At 34.6% G+C, this 26,792-nt stretch overlaps 1 protein-coding gene across 7 annotated transcripts in view; it reads left to right on the forward strand.

The window, feature by feature from the left end:
* The window catches only part of ATRX (ATRX chromatin remodeler), a 305,789-nt gene extending 280,873 nt beyond the window's left edge, over positions 1–24,916 (forward strand). For all 7 annotated transcript variants that reach the window (XM_032387887.1, XM_032387888.1, XM_032387891.1 and 4 more), the window contains 5 exons: positions 17,526–17,675; positions 18,527–18,652; positions 19,406–19,501; positions 20,025–20,153; positions 21,166–24,916. In XM_032387887.1, coding sequence (XP_032243778.1) covers positions 17,526–17,675; positions 18,527–18,652; positions 19,406–19,501; positions 20,025–20,153; positions 21,166–21,444 — 780 coding nt within the window. In that variant the 3' untranslated portion in view covers positions 21,445–24,916. The remainder of the gene's footprint in view (positions 1–17,525; positions 17,676–18,526; positions 18,653–19,405; positions 19,502–20,024; positions 20,154–21,165) is intronic.
* Positions 24,917–26,792: the final 1,876 nt, after the last annotated feature.

Below are 26,792 nucleotides of genomic sequence, written 5' to 3' on the forward strand. Positions count from 1 at the left end.
ACAAAGCAGGAAAGAATGTCCAATGGAAAAAAGACAGTCTCTTCAACAAATGGTGTTGGGAAAATTGGACAGCCACATGCAGAAGAATGAAACTGGACCATTTCCTTACACCACACACAAAAATAGACTCCAAATGGTTGAAAGACCTCAATGTGAGACAGGAGTCCATCAAAATCCTAAAGGAGAACACAGGCAGCAACCTCTTCGACCTCAGCCGCAGCAACTTCTTCCTAGAAACATCGCCAAAGGCAAGGGAAGCAAGGGCAAAAATGAACTATTGGGACTTCATCAAGATAAAAAGCTTTTGCAAAGCAAAGGAAACAGTCAACAAAACCAAAAGACAACTGACAGAATGGGAGAAGATATTTGCAAATGACATATCAGATAAAGGGCTAGTATCCACAGTGCCTTTCTAACTATCACAGTAACTAAGAACTGTCAGGGATCTAAAAGGAAATACAATAGGATATTGTATGAGATTTACCTGAAGGAGGTGGTAGTCTACTTGGGGAGAGAGAAATAACATTATTTTAAGAAAAAGAATCACTACATCAAAAAACTAATGATGCATGGTGACTAATATAATAAAACAAAATAAAATTTAAAAAAAAATGAAGTGCTGATATGACTGGCACTGAATGTGTTGTCCATATAGTATATGGTTAAAAAATGGAGAATGGAGCATTCAGGTACAGTTTTAGTGGAAAAAAATCAGACTGGCCAATAAAAGGTGGTTAGTATTTGGTTGGATTAGGAAAGAATGAGGTTTGAATGCAGGATGAAACAATTTGGGCAAAGGGAAAGATAATGATTTATGTACCAGACTCAAGGTATGATAAAGAAATTGGCCAGATAAAGAGTTGAAATTGGATGGGTGAGGTGTGGATAAGGTGGGGCCAGCTTATGGAGAGCCATAAAAGGTAAATGGAGCATTTGGATTTAAAATAGTATTCACTATAAGTTCATGAATGGACCTGTTATATGATGAATGTAGGCTTTTGGAAAATTAGCCTGTTAGTAAAATGCAGGATGAGGACATATAATAGGGTGATGGTTATGGAGTGAATCAAACACTTCAAGAAAATAAATGAGAGAACTCAGTAACTGATGCTAGACTGTAGCTTTCAATAGGTAGGCAGTGAAAAATTTACCTAAATAATGAAGCTTATTTACTCATTAAAAGCTTTTCAGATACCTGCAAAGTACCAATTATTATGCTGGTTACTAAGGATACATTGGTAAACAAGACTAGGTTCCTGCTCCTAAGGAGTCTCATCAATGTACTGTAAGCAAGTAAATGTAATAAAAGCTAATGGGTCCCATAATATAAATCTGTATAGACATCAAGGAAGGAATATTCAGTTCTTTCTTGGAAAAGCTGGAGATGGGGAATTGACGTTAGGAGGACTTGAACTGATGTTGAAAATAGAAGTGAGTAGCTGTTTGCATTGCTATGAGGGCAAAAGGTGAAGGCCCTTCAAGAGGAAGAGTAGGAAAAAAACATATGCATCAAACAGCATGGCAAGTTTTAGGAGCCTCAAGTAGTTTAAAAATAATAGAGTAAAAGGAGATAGTGGTAGAGTAAGGGAGGGTAGGCATGGGGAAGAGATAAAAGACTGGAGAGACAGACGGGAATCAGATCATAGAAGTTAGAATTTGGACAATGTGTTATAGGCTATTGGATCTATTGTAATGATTTTAAGAAAACCACCAAAATCAAATTTTCATTTTAGAAAATCATTTAGGGTATCAGTGTTCAGGATGGATTGGAGAAAGGAAAGTAGAAGTAAAGATACTTGTTAGGAGGCTATTTTTATTTTTTTTCAATTTTATTTTATTTTGTTATGTTAGTCACCATACAGTAGTACATCATTAGTTTTTGATGTAGTGTTCCATGATTAGGATGCTATTTTTAATAGCATTTTATAGTCCAGATGAGAGAGGTATTGCAGGCCTGAAGTAAGGTGGCAGCAGTGGGGTTAGAGAAGTACCAAGCACAGTGTAGGTACTCAGTAAATGTTAACTTTGTTCCCTAGGCTTATATTTAGAATTTCACTTAACTTTGCCCATTACTGTTTGGTTTTGATTTCCTTTAATAATTTGAAAATTGGTCTTCTCTGAAATAGGTACAAGTGGGTGTTTTTGATATTCATAGTGAGGGATTTCTTAGTATTTGAACCTGCTCTTATTAAAGACATTTCAGAGTTGGTTCCTATTATTATAGTACAGTTGCAAGCACCTTTCTTTTTTATACATCATGTTCAAGATGAAAGACTGCTAAAAATGATATATTTTCATTTCCCCTTCAAATTGTTATTATCTAAATAATGATTAAATTGCATGCCTTTTGAGTTAATTTTCATTGCCCTTTGATATTTCTTGAAGTGCTTATTTTCAGTTTACTTGGTATGTGATTATTATATCTTTTTCTGCCTTATCACTTTCTCTTTAATTATTATATAACTCCTCCTCCTATATTTCTGTTGTTTACTTTTCTTTTTTTAATTTTTTAAAATTAGATTTAATATCTCAGAGTTAATTTATTAACCACTTGACTGTTTTTCTTGTCTTTTTATCTTTGCAGCTCTTTAAAGGCAAGAACTATATCCTTTGCTCCTTTTCTTTCATCCATAGTGAATTATATAATGCTGGCACTTTTATATGGCCTTTTTTGAAATCCGAGTCGCCTTTATAGTGATATTTAACTGGACTTTTTATTGTTCCTTAATGATCCATGTTATCATTGAAAGGCAGTGTCAGACTTATTATTGCAAGTAGTAAAATTGAAATGAAGAGTGATCTGTCTGTCACAGCAGGTGTGTGAAAGGAAGAGAATTGGAGTTTTTAATTCGTGTCTTCAGTTCTATACTGAATTAGCTATTTTAGTCAGCTCTGTTCTCCACTCCACCCCATGAATTATATTTTGTTAAATCCCCTCATTGGTTTCTTGCTGTTGTTGGTACTGCTTTTCTTTTTTTGAAATATAACAGTCTTGTGGTCCTGTGAACCTATTTTTTAAATATATTGATTTTAGGGTCTCCTGAATCATGTCTACAAAGTGTTGGTGCAGCTCTTTAGTTGTTCAGGGTAATAATGTTTTCAGCCATTTTGAAACTTCCAACATTATCTAAACTTAACATTTTAACATAAGTTTCTAGTGATAAAGATTTGTTGACTGATTCTTAACTGTTTATTTTTTAACTATTAAAGTAATAACTTGCTTCTGTTAACGTTTATGTAGACTATGTTAGACCAAGTATCTTTTTCTGGTAGTAAACTTATGAATAATGAATTATTGAACACTACAACAAAAATTTATCATGTACTATATGCTGGCTAACTGAACATAATAAAAAAACTTATGAATTACACAGATAGCAGAGATGCAAATCTTGGTCAGGGTCATGTTTCCTAATATGCTTAAGTGAGTATACAGCCTAAGCTCTGTACCCTTTATTAAGAAAACAAAAGTCAGTAAACCTGGCATAAAAGTTTTTTTGTACTTCCCTTTTCTAGCACTGTACTGCCTGTCTTTTTAAAGGTGTACTGCGTGTTGGTAATTATAGAGAGAACAAAATGGAGATTTAAACTAAAGTATCCAAAGTGAGGCTTTAGGTCTGCTTCCTCCACCCTGATCTTGTGTACAGTTTTCTCCCTTTGTCTTTACTCCTTTATTAAAGTTTTAATACCTCAGAGCATAGTTTACTGAACAGAGATGTTATTGTGCAGTGTTAATACAGGGGTTTTATCTTAGTCTTTTTTAACATTAGAGAGAAATATACTCACTAAAAAATTTGATGTGAAGTCTAAAATAGCTAATCAACTTATTTAGGGAACTTTCATACATTTATTTTTAGGAATAAAAGTTCAAAAGGACCCATTTAATTGTAGGGCAAGTGTCAGTAACCTATAGCATATTAACCACATGGTGGCACATGAACCCAGTTTTTGTTGACATGTACCTATAAGGAGCCATGCTCATAATTGAAGCATATATGAGGTTTGATGTCATTGTTTCCTACTTCTCTGCCTCTTTTATTACAAGTTACATGTTTATTATTTAATAAAACAAGTTCTAGTATTGTTTCTTTGTATTCACTGGCATAAAAATGATTATTCACCTGAATAAGAATAGAGCATCAGAAATCATAATGTACTCTAGAGAAACTGTTTTAATTTTACAACTTCTTTGTAGGTTATAATTATATCCAGTGTTTTCCGGGATGGTTGATACCTAGTAAAAAGAGCAAATGGTTTAAGCCTGTTCCTTTTTACAGTCACCTGTCAACTGCTCTTTTTAGGATGTAATCTTAGGCAAGCCACATAAGCTTTCCAAGCTTCACTTACCTCAAGAACGTAAGATAGTAGTACCTTTCTCACAAAGGAGATAATCCACATAAAGCCCCTGCCTAACACATAGTAAGTGCTCAAATATTAGCTGCTCTTTTTGTTTCCATAATTGTTACTAATATTGCCATTATACTTGGTTCATTTCTCTGAAACCTGTATAGACATAAATTTTTAGAATTTCAGAGAAGTCGGGAAGTCCTGATCCTTAGGAGATTAAGCTTGACATATGACAGATTAGTAGAAGACTAAAAACATTTAGGGTCCAGAGGCAGGCAGTAATCTCAGCTAGACTGTAGAAGAGACAGGTATTTGAGGCTTGAATTCTTTGAGAGATCAATTATAATCAAGAGTGAATAATACTAGATATTGATAATCACTTTTAATGATGTTAGCATGCATTTGACTATAAACTACTACCCTTTCTAACATTCAAGGATTTTTTCTTAAATAATACATACGACTTTAGAAGAATTGTCTACCTTATAGCCAGCTGATACCTCTGTAGTTTTAAAGTGAAGAGGTGCTTCTAGTGTCCCTCCACAAACCAGAAAAACAACAGACTGACCATGCTTGCTTGCTTTCCTTCCTTCCTTCCAAGATTTTTTATTTATTTGAGAGAGAGTGAGTGAGAGAGAGCACAAGCGGGGGGGCGGGGAGGGAGGGACAGAGGGAGAAGCAAGATCCCCGCTGAGCAGGGAGCCATCATGCGGCTCAATCCCAGGACCCTGGGATCATGACCTGAGCTGAAGGCAGATGCTTAACCAACTGAACCACTCAGGCCCCCCTGACCATGCTTTATTTAAAGTGCTGCTTTGTTTGTTTGTTTGTTTTTAAAGATTTTATTTATTTGAGAGAGAGAGACACAGCGAGAGAGGGAACCACAAGCAGGGGGAGTGGGAGAGGGAGAAGCAGGCTTCCCGCCAAGCAGGGAGCAGGGAGCCCGATGCGGGGCTTGATCCCAGGACCCTGGGATCATGACCTGAGCCGAAGGCAGACGCTTAATGACTGAGCCACCCAGGCGCCCCTAAAGTGCTGCTTTGTATCTTATTTTGATTATATCACGTTATAACACAAAAATTATTAAGGAGCCAAGGTTACCAAGTATTTTAGGGAAAACATATGCATTAAATGGACTTTGGTGCCAGTGATGCCCCTGAATAGCAGCCTCCCTAACCCTGGCAGGATGCCTTGCAAATCACTGCTAATGGAAACATCAACATCTATGAGGCCACCTTACTGGCAGAGTTGGGGGTGGAATGCAAGATTCTGTTGGGGAGGATGTGTGAGGTAGACTTCAGGAAGTGTCTCCTTTTGAAACACTAGAAAGATCTGCTACTCAAGATTATGGAAATTCTGAAATTTAAAATAGGTTTATATTTAGTAAATGCTCACTGATTAAACGAATTTTAATTCATTTATTAGGAATTCAAAATTCATTAGGAATTCAAAAGCAGGAACTTTTTTTGGCTTTGTAGACAAATTAAAAGATATGTCTGTTCTTTCTAGATTATAAGCTTCCTACTACTGGCTTGTGAGGGTAGGGATTGTGTCAGTGAATCTTCATCACTATATTCCTAGCACCTGGCATAATAGCTAGCACATAGCAAGTATTTGTTAAAAATGTGACAAGTGAACAAATGAGTTTTTGTCCTATAATTGCAAGCTGACGGTTGTAAGGCAGTGGTTGACACGCCTTTAAAATACGACATCAAAAACTAATGATATATGGTGACTAACATAACATAATAAAATTAAAATAGTGTTTTTTCTTGTGTGTAGTTCTTAGACTAAGAGTAATAGCATCTGAATAGATTCTGAATAGCATCAGAATCACCTGGCAGCTTGATAAAAATGCAGATTCCTGGCTGCTTCTTAGACCTACTGAATCAGTTTCTGGGAGTGGGCCCTGGGAGTCTGTATTTTTAACAAGGTCCACCACTGTTTTATAGCTATCAGGTATGTAGTAGTATGATTTGCCTTTATAGGTATTATCAGCTAAACCTTTGAATTAAGAATAAAATAAACAGTAGCTAACATTTATTGAGTGCTTTTTATGCCAGACACTGTACTAAGGGCTTTACTCGTATTGAATCATTTATTTATTGTTATTATTTTTTAATTCTTATAGCCACCTTACCAAGCCGGTACAGTTTGTTTTTATCTTATAGATGATGAAATTATAACAGAGAAATGGTGACACCTGCATTTGATCTCAGTGCCATAACCAGACCCCATACTCTTTAACCACTACACTCTACTGTGCTGACATTAATTTGTTACGTGATTAAACTTGTGGAAGAAGTAAACTGAGGCACTCTCCTTTGATATGACTTCACAACTCCTTTTTTTTAATTTCCCACTTTCTTTTTCATTGATATATAATTGACATAGAGTTTTAGGTGTACAAAATGATGATTCAGTATATGTATATGTTGCTAAATGATCACCACAGTAAGTCTAGTTAACATCCATCACCACACATAGTTAAACAAATTTTTTTTCTTGTGATAAGAACTTTTAAGATCAATTCTCTTAGTAACTTTGAAATATACACTACAGTATTATTAACTGTAGTTGCCATGCTATACATTACATCACCAGAATTTATTCATCTTACCCTTTGACAAACATCTCCCCATTTCACACACAATTGCAGCTCCTGGTAACCACCACTCTACTCTGTTTCTATGAATTCAGCTTTTTAGATTCCACATGTAAGTGAGATCATAGGTATTCGTCTTTCTCAGTCTAACTTATTTCACTTAGCATGATGCCCTCAAGGTCCCTCCATGTTATTGCATTGACAGGATTTCCTTATTTTTTATGGCCAAATAATACTCCATTGTCTGTGTGTACCACATTTTCTTTATCCATTCATCCATCAGTGGACTTAGGTTGTTTCCATGTGTTGACTATTGTAAATAATGCTGTGATGAATGTGGGGGTTCAGGTATCTTTTTGATTGTTTTTCTTTCCTTCTGATGAATACCCAGAAGTGAAATTACTAGATCATATGATAGTTTTATTTGTAATTTTTTTGAGGAACCTTCAGGCTATTTTCCATAATGGTTGTATCAATTTCTATTCCCACCAACAGTGCACAAGTATCCCCTTTTCTTCACATCCTCATACTTCTTGATCAATACTATGGGTTTATGAAAAAGCATTTTCAGTGTTATCAAGGTGTGTAATACTGGAGAATATAGATTTTATCCTTTAGTTACTGCAAAATCCTAGGGTGGCAAAGCTGATCCTAGTCCTTTTTAAGTATCTTGGATGCTGAACTTACCTCTAGCCCCAAGTCAGTACAGCATAGTCATTAAGAATAAGAGCCCTTGAGAAAGACCACCTGGATTTGAATCTTGACCTTCGTCAAGTTATTTGACTTCTCTGTGCCTCAGTTTCTTGATCTATAATTCCAAGATACTTATGTCTGTTGTTCTTCAAAAATCTCATCCTCTTCATTTTTTTCATCTCCTTCTGAGACTGTTATTAGTAAATGCCTGACCTTCTGCTTTTAGCTTCCATATCTTACAGCTTTTATTTTGCCTCATTCTGATCTCCTAGCTCACTATTTTTTAGCTGTATCTCTTCTGCTTTTTGTATTATCCATTGAGTTATTTATTTTAGTGATTATTTCTTATCTCTAATATTTCATTTTGGCTCTTTTTAGATAATTTTTGTTTGAATTTCATATTTGCAATACCTTTCCTTATTTCCTGAAATGCTTATTTTGAATTATTGGTACATTTTTTCAGTAACTCTGCTTCAAATGGCATATGGTGCCAGTTTGTTGTCACACTAGGGATGGTGTGTGTGTGTGTTGTGTGTGTGTGTTTGCATGTGTGTTTGCCTGTAAGTTCCTGGAATTTATGTTTCTTTTTCCTTTCTGTAGTTTCCGTGGGTTGATTGTGGTGGGGGGGAGCCAGCAGCCCATGCTGATTCATGGTCTTAGAAATCTCATCAGTTATATGGTGATAATAACAGTATGTACTTCATAGAGTTAATGTGAAAATTAGATACTCTGTGTAAAGTTCTTAGAACAGTGTTAGCATGCAATTATGCATTCAGTTTAGCTTTAAAAAAAAAAAAATCTATAGAGAGGTGACTTGAATTCAGATCCCAGCTTTAGAAAACTGTTTTTGATAGGTTAAATATAGAGCTAACTAGGGGTAAAAAGGATATTGACACATCTTTCAGACTTTGTGCTGTCCCAGAATTCTGTCACATTGTCTAGTGTTATCTGTCTCCATTATTGCTAAGAAAATAAGGAAAAAATGGTTAATTTAAAATTTTTTCCTATTTTGAAAATTTTCAAACTAGAAAAATATAATGGATACTCATACACCCATCACCTAGTTTTAGTAATTGCTAATATTTTGCCACATTTGCCTCCTCTATTTTTCTGAAATATTTTAAGTTATATTTTTATAAATTATGTATTTATTTTTTAGAGAGAGAGTGTGAGTGGGGTGGGGAGAGGGGCAGAGGGAGAGAGAGTGAATCTTAAGCAGGCTCCTTGCTGAGTGCAGAGCCCGATGTAGGGCACGATCTCATGACCCTGAGATCATGACCTCAGCCAAAATCAAGAGTCAAATGCTTAACCAGCTGAGCCACCCAGGTGCCCCAAATTATATGTATATATTTAAATTATAAGATTATGATACTTCACTTGTAAATATTTCAGTATAAATCTCTAAAATATAAAGACATTTCAAAAAATAGACATCCCTTCTATAACCACTATTCCATAAAATTAATAACTTCTTAATTTCCTAATATCATCTAATACCATACCTGTATTCAAATTACTCCACTTGTCTTGAAAATGTCTTATAGCTTCTTTGTTCAAATCAGGTTCCGTTCAAGGTACACACACTGTATTTGATTGTTGTATTTCATTTTTCTATTCCTTTTAATTTAGTGCACTCATCCTCTCTCCATTCTGGATTTATTTCCTGGTGGTGTGTTTGAACTTCCATCTCTTACATATTCTATAAACTGGAAATTAGACCCAAAGGCTTGATTAAATTCATGGCAGATATTTCTGGCAAGAATGTTTTATAGATAATGTATAAAAAGACATTAATATTTTTTAAAAATACAGGATAAGGCAAAGTGTGAAGCAAAAGGAGTAATACATACTGAGTGCTTGTGCTATGTTCCTTTAAATACATTCTCTTATTTAATTCTTACAATAACTCCATGAGTTACTGATGGTATTATCCCTTTGTAGTAAGGGAATTGGTTCCAAGAGATCATCGAACTATTAAATGGCAAAGTTAGAATTCAAAAAGAGAAAGAAAAAAGTCAAATAAGGCCGTTTATCTTTACATAAACATAAAAAAATTTACTAACAAATCACTTGCTCTCTCTGCCTCAATCTCTAGTAAAATAAGAGCAACAAATTGACTTAACTTTAACATAAATAAAATGCTCTGGCTTATCATGCTCTCATTTTAGGCAATGAGAGGTATCCTTTAAACATGAGCAAAAAAATTTTTTTAACATATATATATTCGCAGAACAGGTAATAACTCACTGGTCCTTCTATGACAACCATGTATCTAGGATTTTCTAGGACAATTCTGATATCCAACAATCTTTCCTATCAAACATCTGAATTTTTCATTAGAAAAACTTGGTTAAAGTGTAAAACCTCTCTCTCTCTGTACGGTAATACATTGTTTTTTAAAGTGGGGGGGTGCTTTAGACTTTTAGAAAAGGTGTTGGAAGTAAGAGAAAGTAGTAAAGAACACCAGTAGAATTCTTCCAGTTAGCTGACCAAGAAAAGAAAATATTTTGGTCAAGAAAAGGATTAAATTCTATCAGATGTTGCTGGTGGATCAACAGGATCAGGTCTGAGAATTGACCATCAGATTTAGCAATGCAAAGGTCATCATAAACCTGGCACAGTGCTTAAGCACTTCATGTGTAGTATTTAATCTCCACAGTAGATTTTGTGAAGTAGATACTTATTAGGCTGATTTTACAGACCAGGAGACTGAGATTCAGAGAGATGACTCACTCAAAGACATAGGGCCCCAATAAGTGTTAGAACTAGGATTTAAACCCAGTAAGACTGTAGGTCTGCACTGTCCAATACAAGAGCTGGCTACATGTGGTTATTTACATTTGCATTTAAATATATTAAATTAAATTAAACTTTTAGTTCCTCAGTCACACTAGTAACATTTCCGGTGCTTAGAAGTCACATGTAGCTCCCATTGGACAGCACAGACAGAACATTTCCATCATTGCCCAGAGTTCTGTTGGATAGCAGTACTCTAGAGCCTGTGATCTTAACCACTATACATAAAGTCTCCCAATTCACAAAGTTATATATATATATATATATATATATATATATATATATAAAATGAAATTTAAACTAAGTCTTGCCATTAAATTTTCCTCTGAAATTCAAAAGGCTGACACAGGTCTTTTTATCAGATCAGCAAAATTATATTGGTGTTTATATTTCAAACAGTCTGGTCATGAAATTGTCTGTTGTAGAGAGAAACCTGGAAAGCAAGGCTTGTCCTTTCACTGTTTTCCATTTTCATTTAGGGGAGTTCAGAAGGACATAACTAACATGTTGGAATGATCAGTGATCCTGAATTAATATAAGGTACTTGAGTGCCACAGTATCTGTATATTAATATCCTAAAGTATGTTACTTGATCGGTTAGGTTGGCTGATTCAGATGTCTTGTAACATTTTAGGAATAGTGGAAAATGTAGGCTGTGATACTTCTGGGTGAATTAAGTAGGTGAATGCCTCCTTCTGTCTCTTCAGTTACTGATGTTTTCATGACCAAGATTTTTACATCATATTCATTACTTTGGACCCTTAAAGGAATATAAATTGCATGAGAGATTTGGTCAATATAAGAATCACTAGATGGCCTTATTTGTGTATTTTGTTCTTATTACTTTACCTTTTTAATGTTTTCTTTCTTTAAAATGTAATTTGAACTGCTAAATATCTGCTTTCATTCCTATTTCACATGTCTTCTATTTATATCCTTTTTATTAGCATACCTATAGTTGAGTTAGAGGATGTTAACAGTGTTTATGAAATAAAGAGATAATATGAACTGCACATTGTATAGCATGAGAATCCAGTTCCAATTCAGGCTCTACTTGGAAAGCTGCAACCTCTAGAAAGTCATTAGTCATATAAAATCTTGACTGACACTCTTTACCTCAACAGTGAATGATATGTGGCTTATGTAGTAATTATAATGGATAACAAATTTTTAAAGGTTAAATGCTAAGTATACTTTCTAGTTCCTTGAATGTTAAATTGAGTAGAAAACATTCTTCTGATCAAAGGAGACTTTGGCTCTTACCTTCCACCAAAGTCAGTGTGGTAGGCCTGCCTTTTCCTTCCTTGAAAGTGACAAGTTTTGTAGTTACCACTATCTTACTTTTACCTATAATTTGGGAATCTAGATATGTTTATAAATGCTCTTTGGCAAAAGTATGTGCTCTTGATCTAAAAATCTGATATGAGGTGGTATGTGAACTTTATTCAGTATCTCTCTAGTTACTTATCAAGTATGTTGCTTTTATTTTTTTTCCAGTGTGGTTTGGGAAAAAACAGCCTTCAAATTTGAAAGTAAAAACTTTTTTTTTTCATCAGGAATATTAAGTCTCTTTACTAAAAATCTAGACTTATTGAAGTAATAAAAGGAATTTTTTCATAGCTTTTTGAGTGGGTCCTGTGGCACTTAAGTATTCCAGTGGCATTTTATTTCCAGAGATTATAGAATTCAAATTCAAAGTGATGGCAAGCAAAATATTTTGAAACACGGCAAACCCGCACCCCTACCCTCAGGCAAAGACTTGATTGTTTTTAAAAATTTTATTTTCAAGGTTGAATTTCAGGATTGACTAGATGGGAATTTTTGTCAGCTTGCCAAATACTTTAAACTTATAAGTAAATGAACTTAAACATTTAATTTATCATTAATTTTGTTTCATTAATTAAACTAGTCATTTTTAAAGCTTAAACTAATGTAGCTCTTAACTAGAATATAGACCATGCTTTTCCCCAGCTTGTAAGCTTTTTCACTTATTGAAGGAAAAATAAAGTTTAGACAAAGAAAAGGTACACATTTGGATATAATTTAAACCTCATTTTCACGACTGTTGGCCTAGTGATTATAGATTCTGTTCCAGTATTGTTTTCAATAATAGTGTTGCTATAGCAACTAATAAATGCATGCTTCAAAGAGAAGAAACAAAAAACCTTTCCACCGATTGTGTTGTATATTGAGATGAAATTTTTCTTTATTAACTTATATAATTTGCTCTAGACTTTGCAAAACTGTTTTTCCCAAAGAAATATTCTGAGAATCCTGTTACACGTTTTTTTTGCTGTCTTAATCTCATCATCTGTTTCTTGTATTAACAGTATGGTACAATTAATTTACAAAGATGTAGAAACAGTTTATATCAGAAATTCTGTATCTTCTTTCTGTTATTTGTGTCTCACACAGCACTCTAGAGGAAAGAAAGATTTTTGCCCTGCTGCTTCTGAACTATGTAAATGAATCTTGTTCCTATAAAAGTCAGTTAACACATATAGTGTCTTTTCTTTGTTAAAATGAAGATTGTGGTAAACATACTTAAGTCCTTGAATATTATTGGCATAGTTATTGTATGAACAAGTAGTTGAAATACACTAAAATTTGTCCGTTAACCTATTTTGTTGCAGATTTAGTAATAATGAAGAACTGGAAGTGGCCTAAGTATTAATAAACCCTTAAATAGAAGAATAATTAAATAGATTATAAGGTTTATCTGTATAATTTGTAAGCACCTTACAGCCATTAAAAATGATAGTTTGTATTTGATGTAAAATGATGTCCATGGAAAGATACTAATTCAGAAAAGTGGTTTTCAAAACTATAGTACAATCCCATTTTAAAGAAATTTTTTTTAATTTTATTTTATTGTTAGTCACCATACAGTACATCATTAGTTTTTGATGTAGTGATCCACGATTCATTATTTTCGTATAACACCCAGTGCTCCATGCACTACGTGCCCTCCATAATACCCATCACCTGGCTAACCCATCCCCCCACCCACCTCCCCTCTAAAACCTTCAGTTTGTTTCTCAGAGTCCATAGTCTCTCATGGTTCGTCTCTCCCTCCGATTTCCCCCCTTCATTTTTCCCGTCCTTCTCCTAATGTCCTCCATGCTATTCCTTATGTTCCACAAATAAGTGAAACCATATGATAATTGACTTTCTCTGCTTGACTTATTTCACTTAGCATAATCTCCTCCAGTCCCATCCATGTGGATGTAAAAGTTGGGTATTCATCCTTTCTGATGGCTGAGTAATATTCCATTGTATATATGGACCACATCTTCCTTATCCATTCATCTGTTGAAGGGCATCTCAGCTCTTTCCACAGTTTGGCTATAGTACAATCCCATTTTTATGTAAAAGCATGTGTGAGTGTGAGTGTAAAGTGTAAATGTGTGGAGAAATATATGACAGATGGTGCCGTTAGTTATCTCTAGGTTTTATAATAGGAAATTGGCATTGTTTCCTTAAATTTTTTTTAAAGTTCTTTGAAAAGAAGGGAGTGTCTGTAGCCAGTAGAAACAATTTGAGTGGTTATTTGGTTTGATGTTAGGAGGGAGCTAATGTTTTAGGAAAAGGGTCCAAAAATTTTTAATGATACAAAATAAAGTCACATGCACTTTTCCTCTAACTTGTTGGCATTTTAGTTGACTGTGGGTCAAAGGAAAGTTATTGCATGGACAGAAGCTGAGCCTCTACCATAATCTGACCTTAATAAAGCAATCATGTTTAACTTAAGAGGATAGATCTTAAATCTGAAATTGGTGGGGAGAAGACATTAAAATGTTTTGGAAGTGGTGTTTCCTAAAATGAGTATCTCCTGAAGATGAAAATGGTAAAATAGTTCATGTCAGGTTTAGGCTAAGCATGAACTGGTTTTTTACAGGTTTGTGTCTGAGAATTGTGTTTGCTTCAGTTTTTATATTTTCCTTTATTAAAAAATTCATATTTTTTAAAAAACTTCAAAAAGTACAAAAGTGTTAAAAGTGACGGAAAAAATAGACATACTTAGGTTTCTCCCACCTCAAAATCCTTCAGGGTAGTGTTTTTTATTTGAGAACAGATCTGGGAAATGGAGGAACTATGCCTCAAGAAAACATTCTTTATAGTGTGATAGAATGATCACTGGAAAGAAGTCAGAAAATTCAGCTTCTAGTCCCAGCTAGTCTGAGCTGTGTGATTGGAACAGGTTACTTTGCCTCTCTGGGCATGGGTTTCTACCAATTCCAAGGTGATGAGTTTGGACTTTGAAATTATAGGATGATAAGGACTGACTTGATAAAACTCCCTGATAGTTCAGACATATTTTAAAGGGTATAAATGAGAGTGTGTGTGCGTGCCTGCACATGCACATTGCATACATGCAATCTCTGGAAAGGCTTTCTCTCTAGCCATAAAAGAGTAATTAATATATGAACTCTGGTGTTTATAATTGAGAAATAAACACTGCACTTAACTGACATAAGATTTATTTCCAAAGATTTGGGTGTTTCATCTATTTCTGCTTATTCTCATATCATCCTGTTATACATGTGAATGGATAGGATTTCATTTTGTTCAACTGACAGTTATAGCTAGACTAAATTATTATTCATTGTAACAGAGAGAATCAGTGGCACAGCTGAAAGTAAATCAGCTCCTAGCACACAATTCTCTTGGTCTTTCCCTTAGGTTGCTTTCTTTTTTTTTTTTTTAATTTTATTTTATTATGTTAATCACCAAACATTACATCATTAGTTTTTGATGTAGTGTTCCATGATTCATTGTTTGCGTGTAATACCCAGTGCTTCATTCAATACGTGCCCTCTTTAATACCCATCACCAGGCTAACCCACCCCCCCACCCCCCCGCCCTCTAGAACCCTCAGTTTGTTTCTCAAAGTCCATAGTCTCTCATGGTTTGTCTCCCCCTCCGTTTTCCCCCCTTCATTTTTCCCTTCCTACTATCTTTTTTTTTTTTTTAACATGTAATGTATTATTTGTTTCAGAGGTACAGGTCTGTGATTCAACAGTCTTACACAATTCACAGCGCTCACCATAGCACATACCCTCCCCAGTGTCTATCACCCAGCCACCCCATCCCTCCCACCCCCCACCTTAGGTTGCTTTCTTAGAGAAATGAAGTTATTTTTGACTATGGTTAAGAACATCACTTATTGCTAGGCAGAAGTAAAATTAGGGACTATCCATAGAACATTTCTACCTTGTAATTTATTTGGTATTCTGTAGAATAGCTGACTTTTCTAATTGTATTTGGCATGGTCACTTGCTAAAAATATAAGTCAGTGTATCTGGTTTTATTATATACCTCTCTCTTGAGTCATAGTTGGGGGGGTGCGCATGGGAGACATACATCTGAAGAAGCATTATCTTTTAATAGAATTTAATTCATATTGGCCTATCTCCCTGCCTACCTGGTCAGTAACTGTGAACTTTGGAGATCTGTCTACTGATGATAAACCTCTTTTATATGGCATAGGCATGGGAAGTCAGCTTTGATGACAGATTTCTACACTGGTATAGAAGAGAAATGTTTAGCTAGTGTTTCAAAAGAACTAAACCTGTTAGCATTTATGTATTCCACCATTAGGCTTTCTTTAGCCCTCCCCTATGTGTGGCCTCTAATGTTTTCGGTTTTCAACAAAAGAAATAGCGTATCATGTCAGAATGAAGTATAAAATCTCAATTACAGTTGTATTCATTAATGAAATCAATTCCTTTTATCTCATGGAATGATGAAATAATTATTTTAAATATTTATTAGGGTAGCAAAATAAAAAGTTGTTTAAATGATACCAAATATTCTGATTATTTGGAAGTAGTGTCAGCATTTCCTATTGTACAGAAAAAATCTTAGGGCCTCATGATTTGAATTTTTCATCTTGAGTTATTTAACAGACATTTGAGTTCCTACCATGTGTTGTAATACTCTGGGGGTGGATGAAGATGTAAAGACAGAATTATTTTCAAGTGTGGGATTTGTCTATGCTAAAACTTAGGAAGGCATTAAGCATTACTAGATGTAGATTAAATTTAAATTTAATGTACTTATACCTCTGCAACCTTTCCTTTGCTCTGTTATTTATGTTCCTTCACTAGATTCACACTCAATTTAGAAAGTGTGTTCTAAGAGAACTTGCTGTTAGAGGCTATGAAAAATCCTTTTGTAAAGTGAGTTAATTTGCCTTTTATATATCCAGGTTTTCATCTGTGATTTCTTAATAAACAACTTGTGAGTATTTTAATTTTTTATTAGCAAGTAACATATCTATGGTTCACTTTAGCCCCCTACTCCCAATCTCTCTTTGTCTCTCTCTCATAATCATAATTACACAGAGCAGGAATTTGGTTGTTCTTACTAAGTATATAAATGATCCCAATTTTTAGCTTTTAAATTTTTTTAACCTTAAAAGACTGACTTAAGACACTATGACTTAAAAAAAAAACCCACTGTGACAATAAAATGATAAACAGTATGTATCAGTTTAAATTTGACCCATGCATCTTTACAATGTAATTTATAATTGACCTTTCTACAATTGAAATATAAGGACTGTATGTTCAGTGAAACTGTCCTGTAGCTGTTTAGATTAATTTAGATTTGCTTTTCGTTAGTATAGTGGCTGGTGGCCAAAGTGATTGTGAAAGAAATAAAGATAAATATGTATAAACAGTAGTAGCCATGATTTTTAGCACAAGCATCCAATGTAATCTCTGATTTAAGCAGACTTATATTAGCATTTATAATCAACTCAGAACAAATACAAAACAAAATGTACATGAAAAATTAGAAAAAAGTTAGAGGAAAAAACCTCAAAAAAAAAAAACCACATTTAAAACATTGTGAACGCCTAAAACATGCTTATATAAACATTGTTATATAGGAAGTTCTTACAGAAGAGGCTGGTGTTGCATGTATTGTGACTGTTTTCTAAGTAATTTATATCATATATATCAGAAATATGTGTAGCAGCCAGTGTCTAGTTTCTAGTCTGACAATAGACAAAAGAACTATGGAGATAGGATCCAGAGAGAAAAAAATAATTCTCTGTTATTTCAACCCCTCTAAACAGGACACCATACTTGCAGAACTTCTTCAAATACATAAAGAACACATTGTAGGATATCATGAACATGATTCTCTTTTGGACCACAAAGAAGAAGAAGAGTTGACTGAAGAAGAAAGAAAAGCAGCTTGGGCTGAGTATGAAGCAGAGAAGAAGGTAGTTCATTCAAAATGCTTTTTGGTTTTGGTTTTTGTGTAAGTCATTTGAAAGAGCAGTGAGTAAGAAAAGGGTCACATTTGGAACAGGTAATAATAATAGGGAGTCTTTAGGAACAGAGTCCCGAAATATGAGTCTGTTTATAGGCTTTGGTTACCTTTGGTGGTAGAGTGGGAGGAAGGGAAAGAAGAAAATAGTTTCCACTTAAAGAGTAGTAAGCCCAGTTCTGCTTAGCACTTGCTGAATTGAGATATTAGTGGGAAGCTGTATATTTAGCATCACTTAACTCCCGTCAACACCCTCACTCTAGTAACAGACATACAGGAGCTTAGAGTTTGGAGGTAGCAGGAAATGTTTCTTTGACATGTGTACCATGAAATCAAAATTTTGACTGAATGTCAGAACACAAAAATATTCCATTATTGGACATTAATGTCAGTCTCCAACAGCAACTTTAAAATAGTTCCATGTCTGTTTTAAACACCAACCCACTTGAGCAAAAATGTGCCTAAGGATGGGAAACTTTATCCTAATACCTGAATTCTTTTTAAACTCTTAACTCATTGTACCAAGCTTCTTTAACGTTAATGTGATGTTAGGAGTCTCATTAGAATTCTCTGAGTTGCCCCATTCTGTGGGAGTTTTCAGAAAAAAGAATACACCTTTAGGGGTTAAAGCTTTCCGTGTAATAAGATCTTGGTTTCGGGTGAAAAGGATGTTTTGTTTGTGTGTGGAAGAGTGTTAATAATTTCTTAGATCTGAGAATGTGGATTCTTTTCTAAACCAGTAGGTGATGTAGAATTTCAAGTTTTAAATCACAATGTGGAAAGTGCATAATTTTTTGTTTTTAGGGACTGACCATGCGTTTCAACATACCAACTGGGACCAATTTACCCCCTGTCAGTTTCAACTCTCAAACTCCTTATATTCCTTTCAATTTGGGAGCCCTGTCAGCAATGAGTAATCAACAGCTGGAGGTAAGTTGTGAAGTACAAAAGTAGTTTAACTTGAATTAAAGGCAATTTCAAGTACCCTGTTGTTGAGGGTTCCCTATGCAGGAATATCACATTCTCCAAAAGATTACCTCTGAATAGACCAAGAAATTTTTCTTTTATTTGTTGACCTTTTTGAACCATCATAGTATAGGAAAATGTGGTTTGTTCAGAGCACAAGAGAATTAGGCCTTGAATTAATGTTCTTTGAATTATTTTAATTAAGGAACAATAGGGCAGTTGACTGGCTAGGGAAATAGCACTTTCTTAGTTATAAAATATTTTGAATAAACAAATTAACTTGCTTAATGTTTGAAAATAGGATAAATACATTTATATTCTGATGCAATGTAGGTGCAGCATTAAGTATATGCTAATGTCCAGTATTATGAAGTAAGTTATTTGAAACTAGAATCAATTATGAATTAAATAAGAAAGATTAGGTTTTATTATACCAATTATGTAGTAACTTAATTGAATCTGTGGTTTCCTTTTGAAAATGTACTTATGGAGTCATTTAAATTGATAAACTATTGGTGCAAACCCAAACTTTTATCTTCCTAACAAGACCCTCACTGATAAGTTTTACCCACGTTATTGATGCTGCATTTTGCTGCTTTTCAATTATTTGAAGAGTTTTAAAACCAAGTGCTATAAACTGGCAAAAGGAAGGATCCTTATACTTTACAACCATGTGTCTTTTATATGTCCTATATAACATTTCTTGCATTCTTCTAGGACCTCATTAATCAAGGAAGAGAAAAAGTTGTGGAAGCAACAAACAGTGTGACAGCAGTGAGGATTCAGCCTCTTGAAGATATAATTTCAGCTGTAGTAAGTTAATAGGCAGTTATCTTACTCCAACTTGGTATTTCTGTCGTGTTTCCCCTCTAGCCCTTTTGTTTTTATTTGTAATTGTTGTTTGCCTCACTCCTTCTGTGGGGAAAACAACATAATTCTTCTAACTTGATTTGCAATAGTAAAATACTAGTAAACTGGATAATAGTGCTAAGCTGTAATTCAGCATTTTTGCTTAAATGTTGGCCCAAAAGAGAAATGGGTAATATCCCAAATGATTGGGAAATCAGTCAGTCAGAGAAATGTATGTGTTGTTTACTTAAACATATTTTATCAGTTACACAAATTAAATCCAAGTAGTTTCATTCCAGAGATAGCCAAACCTTGTATGACAGTGGTTAACTCAGTACCCTGCTTTTACATCCTTGTTTTCTTTAGAAAAGAATAAAGGAAAGGGAGGGGAAAAAACCTTTTTAAAATCCTGAATATTTTTGAGTACCTTAATTATTTGTCCTCAATTCTACTGCAATAAGAAGTAAATGGAACCTTTTTCTTTTAGTGGAAGGAAAACATGAATCTCTCAGAGGCCCAAGTACAGGCGTTAGCATTAAGTAGACAAGCCAGCCAGGAGCTTGATGTTAAACGAAGAGAAGCAATCTACAATGATGTATTGACAAAACAACAGATGGTAAGAGTTCGACTATCTCTAAGTTATGTCCAATTTTCTTGAATTTATAATAATGGGTTTGTGTGACATCTGTGTCAATAATCATCTTTCCCTCATATGGATGGATGACTGGTCATTTTTCCTGGAAGAAATTTTGTCAGAAAACATAGTAATTGTCAAGTAAAGGTAATATCTGGGTTACAGGGTTACAAAAGAGCAACAAATTCCTAAATGGGCCTCCTTGGAGATTATATAGGAATCTCGTCCACATAATTTTATTTTTTTGTGTATTCTGGACATCTAAAAAGGAATTTTTGCCAGACTTTTACCATATTTACCATTTTTAAACAATTAAGTATACTTTTTAATATATTTAATTTGAGAGTAAAAAAAAAGTGGAGCTATAGATTATCTATGTCACAGGTTCCTACTAAATTACATAATTCTTTAAAAGACTAGCATATTCCATTTTTCCCATCATAGTTGTTTGTCAGCCATCTGCCTTTCACTGGGAAATTTCAACTCTTGACTCCAGGGAATCAATTTCTGTGGCATGAATTTTACTTAGCACTGTAGAATTATTGATTTTAAATTATCTTAGGAAATTTAAGACACTCCAGGTAGGAATTATTCCCACTACAAGTGTTTTTTCCCTTTGGTGTTTGTCACTAAAAATGTTTGTCATTATGTGAAATGTTTAAAAGAATGAAGAAGAAATGAGATTTGACAAAAAGTGCTGTAACTAATACTTGAAACTAATCATAGTGTGGGACAGGTTACTATGGCAACTGAACTAAATGCAGCTTGCAATACAATAGTCAAGTCATTAAGAGAATTTAGCCCTAAATGGTGTTACTAAGTGGTTTCTACAGTAATGGTCCTGTGAATGCCTCAAATTAGTAATGGTGATAACAATAATGTGTTTTCCTTTTGGTATGGTACACCCTTAACAAATTGATTTTAACTGAAAACTTGATACTTACCTCTTTGAGACAGGTCATGCACTTGTAACAGCTCCCTTTTCTCTCTTTAGTTAATCAGCTGCGTTCAGCGAATACTTATGAACCGAAGGCTCCAGCAGCAGTACAATCAGCAGCAACAACAACAAATGACTTATCAGCAAGCAACACTGGGTCACCTCATGATGCCAAAGCCTCCAAATTTAATCATGAATCCTTCTAACTACCAGCAAATTGATATGAGAGGAATGTATCAGTCAGTAGCTGGTGGTATGCAGCCACCACCCTTACAGCGCGCACCACCCCCAATGAGAAGCAAAAATCCAGGACCTTCCCAAGGGAAATCAATGTGATTTTGCACTAAAAGCTTAAAGGATTGTTAAAATCATAGAAAGATCTTTTATTTTTTTAGGAATCAATGACTTAACAGAACTCAACTGTATAAATAGTTTGGTCCCCTTAAATGCCAATCTTCCATATTAGTTTTAATTTTTTTAATAGGGCATACCATTTTTTCCTGACTTTTGTCAGTGATGTTGCCTAGAATCTTCTTACACACATTGAGTACAGAAGATATTTCAAATTGTTTTCAGTGAAAACAAGTCCTTCCATAACAGTAACAACTCCACAGATTTCCTCTCTAAATTTTTATGCCTGCTTTTAGCAACCATAAAATTGTCATAAAATTAATGAATTTAGGAAAGAATACAGATTTATATATTCGTTCTTTACATATAAAAACACACAGCTGAGTTCTTAGAGTTGATTCCTCAAGTTACGAAATACTTTTGTACTTAATCCATTTCTTTATTAAAATGATTGAAATGGTTTTAATGTTCTTTTGACTGAAGTCTGCAACTGGGCTCCTGCTGTATCATCTCCGTGACTGAAAGTTAGAAACTAAGGGTTATCTTTGACACAGAATTGTGTGCAATATTCTCAAATACTACTGCTCTAAAACTTGGAGGAGTCTTGCAGTTATCTTAGCATTGTATAAACAGCCTTAAGTATAGCCTAAGAAGAGAATTCCTTTTTCTTCTTTAGTCTTTCTGCCATTTTTTATTTTCAGTTATATGTGCTGAAATAATTACTGGTAAAATTTCAGGGTTGTGGATTATCTTCCACACATGAATTTTCTCTCTCCTGGCACTAATATAAAGCACATCTCTTAACTGCTTGGTGCCAGTGCTAGTGCTTCATCCTGTTGCTGGCAGTGGGATGTGGACTAACAAAATCAAGTTCTAGCATTTTAGGAGGTTAAGGATGATGGTGTGGTTGTAGGGTCACACCCTGTTTTATAAACAATATCAAAATGGCAGAACCATTGCTGACTTTTTAAGTTCACATGAGGAATGTGCTTTAATAATTCCCAGTACTGTCAGTATTGTGAAATAATTCCTCTGAAAGATAAGGATCACTGGCTTCTATGCTCTTCCTCTTTTCTGTCATCATCGTGTTCTTTTCCCCCAACTTCCCTGTTATTTTAAATCACATTTCAAAGTTCGATTTTTTTTTTAGTTTAGATCTGTGAGGCAATTTTCTGATCAAAAGTAATTCATCTAATACCCTTTTTTGAAGTTTTACTAGAAAATCATTGCATTGTTTTTTTAATCCAGGCCTATAAACATGACCTGTAAGTTTATTCATGTACAATTTGGTTGCTTGAATTTCTTGAAGAAAAAGATTGTTAGACTATGGGAGTCAACTCAACATGGCAAAACCATTTTTGAGATGGTGTTGTAACAGGTAGTGGAAATAGCTAAGGAATTTCATAAAAAAGAAAGTTGGGTGGAGGAATTGCTCTAGGTATCACTGGATTAGAATGAGTTTAACATTAGCTAGAACTGTTTTGAGTTATTTGGATGATTAAGAGATTTCCATTTTGATCTTGAAAGAACTAGTGGTAAACATCTAAGAGCACTAGGTTTGTGATACAGAATTTGTGAGGTTAGGTGGATCCATTTCATCCCCCCCCACTTTACCATGGTGAGTTACCACTAACAAATTCCATATATTTGGATATTGTGCCAGCCATATAATCAAATTTACTTAATTAGGGTGGGGGGGGATGTGTGTTTACTCCAGAAGAAATGAAAAAGACAAGATTTATGAGATAAGTATTTGAAGGCAGTACACTCTGGCCAACTGTTTTCAGTTGGTATTTCTGTAAGTCCAGAATACCTTAAACCTGATTTACTAGACCTGGGAATTTTCAACGTGGTCTGATTACTTGTGCAAAGACATGGATGTAAAAATTTTAGGCAACCTTCTAAACCTTTTTCACCATGGATGAAACTATGACTTAAGGAATAATACATAGAAAGGATTAATTGGAACTAAGAGAGTTTGAAATAAAACTTGGACCACTTTGCATACACTCTTCTCACTTGACATTTTAGCTACATAATATGTACTTTGAGTATAACATCAAGCTTTAACAAATATTTAAAGAAAAAAATCACATCAATAAGATACTAAAAGGCTCATTTTTATATTTGTTTTAGATGTTTTAAATAGTTGCAATGGCTTAAAAAATAACGATTTAAAATGTTGCTTGTAATACAGTTTTGCCTGCTAAATTCTCCATATTTTGTAACCTGTTTTATTTCTTTGGGTGTAAAGCGTTTTTGCTTAGTATTGTGATATTGTATATGTTTTGTCCCAGTTGTATAGTACTGTTTCAGTCCATCATCCAGCTTTGGCTGCTGAAATCATACAGCTGTGAAGACTTGCCTTTGTTTCTGTTAGACTGCTTTTCAGTTCCGTATTGAGTATCTTAAGTACTGTAGAAAAGATGTCACTTCTTCCTTTAAGGCTGTTTTGTAATATATATAAGGACTGGAATTGTGTTTTTAAAGAAAAGCATTCAAGTATGACAATAATACTATCTGTGTTTTCACCATTCAAAGTGCTGTTTAGTAGTTGAAACTTAAACTATTTAATGTCATTTAATAAAGTGACCAAAATGTGTTGTGCTCTTTATTGCATTTTCACAGCTTTGAAGATCTGTGCACATATTGTTTCATAGAAAATGTATAGCTTTTGATGTCCTATTTAATGGTGATTCTTTTGCACATTTAGTTATTTAATATTGGGAGGTCAAAAAGTTTGGTTTTTGAATCTGTTATATACTAAATTCTGTAAAAGGAGATCTCTAACCTCAAAAATAATTTACATACCAGGAAGCCTATGTGTGTTTGTGTTAGTTTTGGTTGTCTCTTTGTAATCCAGCACCATTTCCTGCTTCCCAACAGCTGCGTCACTCATTTAAATCAAGCAGGACTACCAATCCACACTTGATAGAAAAGCTGCTTACCCTCCTGAAGCCATAGCAGGTTAATGGAAGCCTTATTACCTGGCCTCCAAAGAAGCTGAATATTTTGTAGTCTTCCCTTAGCTATGCCCATTTTCCCTCTATCACAAAATCAGATACTTAACATCTGTGCCCCAAACAAAACTTTAAGATAATTACTTACCTATCTCAGTACCATTGTTTCCTTTGAGGGTGGCATGTTGTGAAGGTATAGATACTTATTCTAACAGTAAATTAGGTCATTCTTTTACATGCTTATTTCACTAAAAATTATGTTCAGATTATTCCCATCTTATTTCACCAGACTTAGTCTCAAGTGACTTTTAGCTATCTCCACATCAAGTCTACCCTTAGAGATGAAAATTCCTCCACCATGGATTTTTTTTTCAAGTCTGTAATCTGTGCCAATCCCAAAGGAGTTACCAAATTTCAGAAATGCTTTTTGTCTGTGCAACATTTTATATATGCTGTTATATGGAGGTGAATAAAAATTTAAAATCCAAAATATATATTGTTTCTAAGCTCAATATCTGCTAGGTAACCAAACTCTGCCCACATTACTCATGTTGGATACAATAATGGAATGGCCCCACCCCCCCAACCTAAGAGTTTTACTCCCCAGAGTATGTACCACCATAAAATTCCTTTACAATATATACTGCCACCCTCTCTGTGGAGTAACCTTCCTGTCACCATTGTGCCTACTTGGCTAACTAAGGCAATCGCCCTTCTTCTCCTCACTTGAGAGATCTTTCTGATAGTGACCACTACATACGTTCACCAAGGAAGACAGCGTATAAATCGAGGCCTTAATTAAAGATAATGAAGATCAAGCTGTAATTGAAGGAATGGAAGAGACCAGTCCTAAAATATGGCAGGCCCTCTTTAATACTCAGAACTACCACATATTCCAAGCAATTTCTACCCTGCAGCACTCCTCCAAATTCACCTCACCATTCATTCTGTCCTCACTTTCTCCCTGGTAGAAACATAAGGGAGGGAATTTGGCTCCAGTCTCCTTTAGTTAATCATATCAGATCAGAGACTTCTGTTTATAGACTCCGCCCTCTCCGTATAGTCTTCACATCAAATACATGTTAGTTTTCAAGAAAGGTGAAGAGATGACATCAGATGCAAGGATGGAATTTGTTTCAGGTACATGAAGAGAAAGCGTAGTATTAAAAGGAATAAAGATAGAGAGGGATAGGGAAAGAGACTAGATTGGAATGGATTAATGAAGGATCTTGAAATCCTGAATAATTTCAATACAGAGGATAACAAGGGTTTGTGAGGTGGTTGATGTGTTCAAAGTAGCAATAAAGATGGTGATTTGGGCAGAGATAATTTGGCTTAGGATGCAAAGTGAAGAAAGATTGGAGACAGGAAGATAATGAATCCAGGCATTCAGTGACAAGACTATAGACAACTTAAGGAAAAAAATCAGAGTGAACTTCTTAAATTGCAAGAAAAAAACTGTTACTTCCTACCCCTTACCCAAGGAGTCAACTTTCTTCAGGACTTCTGGTTTTATGCGCAGAATTTCACTTACTCTTTTTGATTACCCTCTCAAGCCTAATGATAAAACCCTTAGTGGCATTCCTGTTCTTAATTTTTCATTACTCCTAATTATACCCTTACACGTATATACAGAAAGTGAGTTTGGTCCATTTAACTAAACTGAGTGTAATTCTGTTTCCTCAAGCTAATTCTTCAAAGGGCTAAATCCATTCCTTTTAGTTTTTCTTAAGACCCATCCATTCCAAGTGCTAGTATCTGTTAATACTATAAGTTTCCTTTGGTATTTTCAAAGTGCCTTGTGGTTATTATGTGTCAACCTGTATACAACATATCTGTGAAAAAAGTGAGAATAATTACATTCTCCGCGTGACAGTTAAGATAAAAGTAAGAACAAAATAAAATCCATTGCACTCAGGAGGCAGAAAACATTAGTTAAGTTACTTGGGTCTTTATATCTCATTTGGAAAATAGGACTATAATAACTTTCCTGAAGGCAGGAGCCTGGACCAGGTGATTTCCTGAGGTCCCTTTCAGCTTCAAGAGTTAGGGTTTAACTGTGAGCAAAGCACAATTTGAAGCCAAAAGGCAATGGGTTTGTCTTAGGTTACATGGTAAGTTTGTGAACAGAATTAGAAATCCCTTGCCTTTGGTTAACGCTCTCACAGACTAAGGTATACCTTTTCTTTTCCTCTGTTTAGAAAAATGAGAGGTCTGGCAGGCATTTTAATGACAAAGCAGATAAGTTGTAATGGGCTCTAATTACCACTTCCACAGCTGTAACCTCCTTTATCTTTTGCCCAGAGGCACTCCCAGAGCTGATTTCTTACTGCCTCTGGAACTCAGAAAATGAAAAACCATATTTAAGAATGA

This window comes from Phoca vitulina, unplaced genomic scaffold (assembly GCF_004348235.1).
Source record: "Phoca vitulina isolate PV1807 unplaced genomic scaffold, GSC_HSeal_1.0 scaffold51, whole genome shotgun sequence".
NCBI lineage: Eukaryota > Metazoa > Chordata > Mammalia > Carnivora > Phocidae > Phoca > Phoca vitulina.